Source organism: Nestor notabilis, unplaced genomic scaffold (assembly GCF_000696875.1).
Source record: "Nestor notabilis isolate BGI_N333 unplaced genomic scaffold, ASM69687v1 scaffold14331, whole genome shotgun sequence".
In the NCBI taxonomy this organism is placed as follows: Eukaryota; Metazoa; Chordata; class Aves; order Psittaciformes; family Psittacidae; genus Nestor; species Nestor notabilis.
The window spans coordinates 61,367-70,474 of record NW_009913466.1 but is presented as its reverse complement, the minus strand read 5'-3'; the positions used below and the strand labels follow the sequence as shown (position 1 = coordinate 70,474).

Below are 9,108 nucleotides of genomic sequence, written 5' to 3'. Positions count from 1 at the left end.
CTCTTTCCCCTTCACAGTCTGGCCCCCCAAGTTGCTCAGCCTGAATTTCTGAAGCCTGATAAAACTTCAGCAGAAACTGAAGTGGGGTTAACTCTGCTTTAATCTGTGTTAGACGTCATCAGGACTAGGGACATGATGTTTTCAGGATCTTCTGCTGCATAGTGATGCCAAAGGTTGTAGGGAAGTTAGATGCACCAAAGCTTCATTGCATTCTGAGGCCAAGTTTCGGAAAGCTATGACTCTAGTGGGGCCTTGCTCTTGCTGTTGGAGGTAAGATGCTGGAAACCGTGAGAACCAATATCTTAAGGTAGGCTTTTTTGGCCTTTGGGGGTTTCACTGGTAAAGTCAAGATTCAGTCTGTCGTGCAGTCAGCTATCGTACTGTGGCAAACAGCATAAGGAAACCTTGCAGCTGTAGTCATCTTGGCTGGGCTGATGGGACTCGCCTCCTGGGTGCTGTAAAAATCACTAAAATGAGAAGTCAAATATTTTTTTTCTTTTACGTCTTTGAAGGCAACTTTTAATCCAGGAACTTCCCAGGCAGCACCCTGTCTTGCAGCGGCTTGTTTTGGCATCACTTGTGGGTACTGAAGTTTTGTGTAGTGAGGAAGCAGAAGATTGTGAGATGGCACCTTCTTGTGGGGATTTCAGCCATGAAGGAAACTTATGTTTGTTTTAGGATTTCAGCCGTGAAGGATGCTTATGTTTGTCTTAGATTGTACTGGTAGACACTGGTAAGTCTCCCTCAGCTAGGCACTCTCAGTGTGTACCTACCTTGGTGTGTACTCCCTACTTGCCAAGGGTGTAACTGACTCCCTCAGTTCTGTGGGGCCTTATTTCAGAAACGCAGTTTTGAAATAAGAGGTAGAACTTCAGAGTGGAGGTGAGAAAGGGGAGAGAGTTGGGGAACTTTGCTTTGTAATGTCATTAGAGCTAGCTGAAAAAAGTAGATGAACTGGATGAGAGGCATATTCAGAAGTAAAATGGGGACGGTGGGGAGATGGTTCTTGAGTCTGAAGTCTGTCAAGTGAAAAGACTTGATCACAGGTACATTTTTAATCTATTTGAAGGAAGAGTCTAAGTTGAAGTGTCTATTTGAAGGAAGAGTCTAAGTTGAAGTGTCTCTTAAGTGAACTTTATAGTTTGTATCTCTCGAAGCCCTAACATGCATTGTTGTTTGTCAATGTTAATTACGGCCTCATTTGGGGGGTGAAGCATTTTTGTTTTTATAGCCATTCCTTGTTTACAAGCAGATATAGGCAAACAAGATGGGTTTTGGAGAGCCTGTTGGTAAAGATGAAGTACTGTGCAAATGCAGATTGCAGGTGGATCACGTTTGGCTTTAAGTACAGCAACATCTCTGAGCTAGATTTTTCCTAGAAGCAGTCTGTGCTTTGCAGTTGTGCTCCTGCTATTTCAGACATCAGTTTGAACCTTGTAACTTTTTTCTTTTAAGTAAGAAAATAGTAAATGCATAAGTAATTAATCTAATGAAAATTTGCTTTCTGTTATTTGTATCTATCACAGCTTTGCTTGTATCTGTGTTGGAATGGAGAAAGATTTGCTCCATTTTAATATTTTGTCTTTTCTGTGTTGAAGATTCTTTTACATTAGAAAGTAGTTTCCATCAAATTCTATCAAACACTTCATTTTCCCTAGATTATTCTTAAAAAATATGAATATAGTTTGCTAAGCCATGTTCCTCTCGAGTGGTATTTGGAGGTCTGTCCAGATATTCAGAAGGTAATACAGTTTCTCTAAAGATGGCATACACGTTTGCACCCCTTCAGAAGTCATGCGAAAAACTTGTTCAGTCATGCAGATACAGTTTGCAATGTTCTTCAGAGTCAATTTCCCAGAGAAAGAATGTTTTATTCCACATTAAGAAACTTAAATCTGAATGCTTGGAATTCAAAATGTGTATTGACCTCTTGCCTTCTGATACAAACTTTGTAAGTGGTAGTACTTATTATTCTGCATTGAGGAATGGTGCTTGTCCCTTCTCACCCAGCTTACCCCAAATAAACATGGCATATGTCCTCCTTCCAAAATAATAGAAGAATAACATGCATGAATTTGAAGCAAATGCACTTCTATGTTGATTGTTTTCAGTTATTTTTTTTTGAATGTTCCATATGCTTTTGAGTCTAAAGCTTTATAATGATTTTTTTTTTTTTTTACTGCAATTAAAAGTCAAGTATTTTAAGGTTAAGCATTTTGAATAAGCAGGATAACTGACTTGAGGAACCCTGTCTTTTTAATGTGTTACAAGTCTGAAAAAGGCCTGAATTTTCTTCCGTGAAATCCTGATAGCCAAAACAAATACAGATCCTCACTTGGCTTGTTAAAATGTGTGCCTGTGACATCCTAGCAGTTAGGTGCCGCATCTGATCCAGTCATGTTTTCAAGAGCATACAAGGGGAGTAAAAAGAAATTGAATCTTCCTGATTTGAGTGGAAAGTGAAGGAGATGAGGCTTGGGAAAGCTTGGAGAAAATGTCATGTTGTTACTGTGTACATCAGTTTCACATAAATCTTCACTGCGTTTACAGAATCGTTTCTGTTGGACGTGAGCTTAGTCACCCAACATTCTGCTCCAGGCAGAGTCAACACTGAGTACTTCTTTTTTCTCTGTGTCAGCTGTCAGTAAACCACCTGTCCTGTTTTCCTTTCTGATTCTTCCCTGCTCATGTACTAGTAGAAGCTTTTCATGTTTCACTGAAGTCACTTGCTTTTTTCAGCTTTGGTTGTGCTTTGACTTCTCTAGCAAGGATGCTGCATGCCTGGACTCTATTTCTGTATTCCTTCCTTGGCAGGCTGTTTTCGCTTCTTCCTCCTTGGGCCTAGCTGCTGATTTATCTGCTTATTTCCCTTACTGTTGGGATGTACTTTTTATGTGGTTAGAAGCAGTTGTCTTTAAATACCCACCAGCTTCCTTGAACTCTTTTGCCTTTCAGAACTGGGTCCCGCAGAAATCTTGCTAAGTAAGCCTGCCTTTTGGAAGTGCAGGCTCTGTACTGGATGTGGCTTTCTCACTCCTCAGGATTTTAAGCTCCACTATTTCATGGTCACTACAGCCAAGGCTGCCGTTGATCCCATCCCCAGTGACCTCTTCCTTTTTTTGTTGAAAGCAGTTCCAAGAAGGTATCAAATGGGTTGACCCATTTAGCATCAGTTTTTCCCTGAAATCTTCCAGCAGCCTCCTAGACTGTTCATGTCCTGCTGTGTTGCCCTTCCATTAGATGTCAGGGAGGTTAAAGTGTCCCACAATAACCAGTCTCTGTAATATTAGAGACTTTCTGGAATTGCCAAAATAGGCTTCATCTGCTTTTTTACTGTGATCAGGTGATACGTAACAAACTGTGGTGTTGCCCATATGAACCTCTCCTTTAATGCTGAACCACAAGCTCTTAACCAGCCTGTTGTCTGTCCTGTAGAACAGCTTTTCGTGTTCCAGATATTCCTTCAGGTAGAGGGCAGTTCACCTGCTGTTCTTTCCTTCCTGGCTTTCTTAAAAAGCTTGTATGCATCCATGACAAAGCTGCAGTTGTGTGAGCTATCCCACATGTCTCGGTTACTCCAGAGTCATAGTTCTGTGTACAGGTACTTGAGGTGGTTCCCATTTCAACGTGTTTTATCCTTGCCAAGGTCTGTCTTCCTCCCACCAACCTGACTTACGTACTTAACATGTTTGAATCTGTATTCCCTCCCTTAACTGCAAACTTCTATCACCATTCCCTGATTGACCTCTCATTTAAAGTGCTTGTCACCAGATCTGATAGGGATGTTCCCAACCCACTTTGTTAAGTGGGTCTCGTCTCTAACTTAGCAGCCCTCATTGCTCAGGGGTGGCCATAAAAAATAAAACATTGCCTGTAATGCCAGTCCTGCAGCCAGTTGTTTACTTGCAAGATGTGTCTCCACAAGCCTTTTCCCTTTCACATGAAAAAGCAAGAACAAACATCACCTGGTGTCCCGTGCTCTTGTTTGCCCTGGAATTTTCTTATCATTCTTGATTTGTCCCCCAGGGTCTCCTCTATTAGTAGCACGGGTGCCTGTGTGAGTAGCTAACAGTTGGGGAGGGTGGGGTGCGTAGGAAAGGCAATAGTAGTAGTAGTAATAAGTATAAGGGGTAGTAGTTCAGTAGTTAATAGTCCAAGGGGACCCTTGGCAATCTCTCTAACATTCTAAATCTGGCCAAACCCCTTTCACCAGCATTTCTGGCAACAGATGTGTTTGTCTCCTCAGCAGAAGCGGATCTCCAGCTAGTATTGTCTGCCACTCCCTCATATTGCTAATCTTAGTGCAAACCCAGCTCACTGTGACACCTACCTTAATGAGGTGCTCGCTGCTTGTGCTTGTCATTCTAATGTTGACAAAAACTAAAAAGAGAAAATGAAAAATAGCTTTATATGCTTGCGTTCTTAGTGTAAGAAAGGAAGTGAAATTTATGAAAAATCTCTGAGACTTAGAAGACTAGGACCAGTGTTTGGGTACCTCTGTATCAGCTGATGTGTGCTGCAAGCTTCAGGTGCAGGACTGAGAGCTATCTTGAGGTTCATGTGCTTCATCTTCCATTGACTTGTTTGTGTGCAGTCAGCGTGCATGAGCATGCAATTCACACTTGAAAAGTTCCCATGTTTTTAACAGTTCTGTACATGGGATAGATTTCCAGCAAGTCCCTTTAGGCTGTTGGCTTCTGCTTTTATTTACCTTATGGTTATTATGTTGGTTTATATGTAGAAAAGCATCTGTTGTGGAACTTCAAGTGGCAAGTAACTGTTGCTGGAGATGCTGTCACAGAGCTGAAGTACTGCTGTTCCTTCAGAATGAAAGCTTTTAATTTCCTGGGTTATAGATTTGAGGTTTTTAAGGAAGCAACATTGTAATGTATTTCATCATCAGTCACTGAACTGTACTTGACATCCCATCTCACGTCTTTAATATAGTAAAATGAAAATGCAGAAGTGGAGTTTGGATATGAACTTGAGAATACTGTATTACAGTTCCCTAATGCGGAAGTGAGGGAGAGGGGAACAGAAGGGTATGGAGGTCAATGAAAAACAGATTACAAACTTGTGTTCTTTGTTACTGTGCTTTATGGAAACATGATTATACTCTGAATCTATTTCTAGAGATGGTGGCTAGTCCTAATACTGTCTTTGTTTAGGCAAAGCTGACTAAGTTTAAGGATTACACTGTAATACATTTCACTTGTCAGATGACCTTCTAAAGATTTTTAAGAAGTTTTTGTCTAGTTTAACACTTGGAAATCTGAAAGGATCATTTGGAAGGGGGTAGCGTGTGTGGCAAGTCAACTGGTATTGATGGGGATCAGTAATATTTAGAAAATGTCCTTTTCTAAAGGACACAGCAGGACACAAACAGTCTAGTAGCAGAAAATTAGTTGCTAAGATAGGTTTACTATGGTCAAAAAAGAGGTGATTCAAACCTGTTAAGAGTTATCTTTTCAAAGAAGTACATAGCTTGGTAAGAAACATTGCACCTGAATCTCTTTGCATGCCATGCAAAGTAATACCATGATGGCAGGAAGTGAAATAATCCTACCTAATTTGTAACTGTATGTTTGCAATTGGTGAAGGTCTTTCTTTCAGGCTTTTGTCTGGAATTATGTATGGCAGGTACTTGCTCTTTCTAAGTTACTCTATTTTTTTAAATAGCTGTTAAAGATTCCTTTGTTTTGACATTGGGAATAGAGTCCAAAGGCTTGATGCAGAGCAAAATTTTAGTAAAGTAGAAGGAGAGCTGTTGTGGTCTGATCTACTGCAGAAATGCACTACAGCTTTTCTGCTATATGGAAAGTGCAAGTTAGATGCTGTACCTAACTCAGAAGCACAATCAAGAGCATAAATGCACTGCTTATATTTTTTAATTTTATTTCAATGGGGGCTGTGATTCTACGGATTCTGTACCAGAACAGTGGTTACCAGAACATTGTACAAGAACACTGGGCACTGTTCTTGTGACCTTGCATCTGTTGTGGCTGTAGTAACATCTCTGTGACTGTCTAGCTATGATGAGCAGTAACCTACGCCCATAAAATGACTGGGGGAAAAAAAAAGTTAACTTGAGAAAACTGCTGCTGAAAATCTTTGACTTTAGCTTTGTATGGGACTTGAATTGTACAAAAAAATTGTATGGTTTGAAAGCTGTAACTGCCTGTTGGGTATAATTCCAAATGAACAGTATCTGACTTTGCACTGTGTTCAGTAACATACTGTGTGGGTTCTTTTAAGGGTGACAAGTCTGACTAATGACATGATTTCTATACAGTAAAAGTATATGATAGATTTTTTTTAAAACTTTTTTTTTTATATAGGTCTAACGAGAAGCCTGAGTATAACTTCAGTTGACCAGTCAATGTTTGAAAAAGCACAAGGAGAGAAAGTTACATTGCCATGTACTTTTGTACTCTCAGAAGAAGATGAAGGCCCACTAGATATTGAGTGGGTATTGATACCAGCAGATAATCAAAAGAAGGAACAAATAGTAAGTAGAGACTCTTTTTGGACAGTGTTAATTCAGTTGTGTGAGTAGATGAATGTATGAACTTTTATTACTGGCTTTTTAAACTTCCACCTTTTCAGGTTGGGATGCTTGTGATCTTAAATTACTTTGAAGCAGCAGTTACATGAAACATACTGGAAGTTTTGGAATAGCAGATTAAGTATGGAATTGTCAAGAAATTTTGTGCTATAAACTTGTCTTCTAAAGAAGAACTCTCAAATTAAGTATGCTGCAGTTCCAGAAAACAAACTTCTTATGTTTTTGTGCCTTTTTTAATTGATTTTTAATTGTACCTTTTTAATTTGATTTAGGAGGATTTAATTTTAAATATATTAACTCTCTTAGTTTATAACTCTTCTATTCCTTTGGAAACCTTATTGATAAGATGACTCCTGGTCATCTAGTCATCTGTCTCCTTCTAGTAGACCGTATTTACAGAAAAGTCAGAGCAATTTTTAATAGTTTGCTTTCAGTTAGAAGTCAGTGCTGACATGCTGCTACTTGGGCAGGTGTTTGGTTGAAGTATTTATTCATCAGAGTACTGTGTGGTGTTTTGAAGATTGAGATATTTGGCTGTCATACTTCTTGGATTTTTTTTTTAAGCAGTAGAAAGAAACTGTCAGGAATCTGGAGATACCAAATTATTTTGAATGTTTACATGTCAAATGGATTTCTGAATCATCTGTCTCTCTCTCTTTTTTTTTTTTTTTTTTTTTTTTTTAATAGATAATTATGTATGCTGTAGACAGGATCTATAATAATTATTATGCTGCTATGACTGGGCGGATGCAGTTTACTAATCCTGATCCCAAATCTGGAGATGGTTCACTGGATATCTTGAATTTGAAGTCCACAGACACTGGCACGTACCAGTGCAAAGTGAAGAAGGCTCCTGGAGTTCAAAGCCAGAAAATACAGTTGACTGTACTTGGTAAGATAATGCTTTTCTTTAATTTTTCAGTGACATTCTTTATGTGTTTATTCCATCCTATCTTTGATGTCTAAAATGAAAGCTGTTGGACAAAGCCAGGCTGAATCTATGATGATGCATCCGTACTCATTGCTGAGGCTTTGGGAGGGATGAAGGGAATAATATTCAGAATAACAAGCATTTAAAAATAAATCTACACCTGGATTTCATGTATCACAGAAAATCTTTCCATGCATAGAAATGGCTTGTTGCACAAGCTTTGTCTTTAGGAAAAAGGACTGGCCTACTAGAACACAGCTAGTAAACATTTTGATTGTGAATGTTATTAATTCAGTGATACTTTGTTTATTAGTAAAGCCAGCAAGAACTAAATGTTCCATCGAAGGATCACAGGAGATTGGAAAAGATGTTATCTTGAAATGCCTATCACAAGAAGGATCCCCACTTCTGTCTTACAACTGGAGGAGAGTATCTGGCGTACAGGAACTTCCTGCCACTTCCACACTGAGTACTGTCAAACTTTATTTATTACTCTCAAATATTTAAGAAAGATTGCATTCATATTTTTGGCTTATCTTGACTTGAGAGCATTTCATGCTTGGTATTAGTATAGAGTAGTCAAGTGTCACTTCTGCCCTCTCACTGGGTAATAAAACTGACTTTGAAATGATTCGGGTTTTGGTTGGTTGGGGTTTTTTTCATACTGGGAAATGTCTCAAGCTTTGAGACATTGGAGATTCTTACCATTAGGCTGCAGAATCATCTTGCTTGCTGATGTTGGCTGCTTTTGTGCTCAGATGGACAGCAGGGAAGGGTCAGAACAGAGTCTAGACTTAGTGGTTAAAACTATCTTCAGAGAAGTGGAGATAAAAGCTTGAATTTTATTAGAGTTTGAACTGAGGTCTTAACTTCCTGTCAAGTGACAGAACTTGTTGAAAAAAGGGTATGTGTCTTTGGAAGAAAAGTTGTCAAGAGTAACAAAAGAGAAGGCTTACCCTCTTCTTCCAAGAGCTGACATACAGTAAGGAGTTATATATTCTGAATTTTGACTGATGGATTCCAAATTATTATAGTGGTAGTACTGGATTTTTATTGGGAGAACTTCGTTGTAGAAGGTTAATTTGTGAGTTTTGGCTTTGTGAAAGTTATTCTGGAATTTATTTTTTTTTTATTTTTTTTTTTTTTATTTTTTTTTGGAAGACTGCTGCTCAGTGCCAGTTATTTTTGATCCTCTTTGTAAATATGAAAACCTTAAACCTTGAGATGGTAGGGTTTCCTTGCAAATGAAACAGTTGAAGAATCTTCTTAAAAATAGACATATTTTAACTCCAGTTGTGTTGGACAAAGTGGTATCATGTCTCTAAGAGTAGCCAAAGTGGATAAGAGGGAGAAGAAGAAGTTGTGTGGCCATTCCTCATAAGGATCCCCTATCCCTGTGTAATTTATGCACCAGGAAATTCAGATGTGGCTTCAGTTCAGTTTATCCACATCCCTTATTTGTCTTACTGTAACAAAATAATCAATTGACGGTATCAGTGCTGGACAAGAATGAGTAAGGAAATATGCAAAAGTGGCACTGACTCATAAAACAGTGTTTGTTTTGGGCTTGTGAATGTAGGTTTGGGGACACTGAACAGGGACCTCGACACGA

At 38.9% G+C, this 9,108-nt stretch overlaps 1 protein-coding gene across 1 annotated transcript in view; it reads left to right on the top strand.

Annotated features, from left to right (window-relative positions):
- Positions 1 to 6,346: 6,346 nt before the first annotated feature.
- The window catches only part of CXADR (coxsackie virus and adenovirus receptor), a 4,879-nt gene continuing 2,117 nt past the window's right edge, over positions 6,347 to 9,108 (top strand). Inside the window, exons 1-3 of the mRNA XM_010023218.1 lie at positions 6,347 to 6,508; positions 7,253 to 7,457; positions 7,810 to 7,965. Coding sequence (XP_010021520.1) covers positions 6,380 to 6,508; positions 7,253 to 7,457; positions 7,810 to 7,965 — 490 coding nt within the window. The 5' untranslated portion in view covers positions 6,347 to 6,379. The remainder of the gene's footprint in view (positions 6,509 to 7,252; positions 7,458 to 7,809; positions 7,966 to 9,108) is intronic.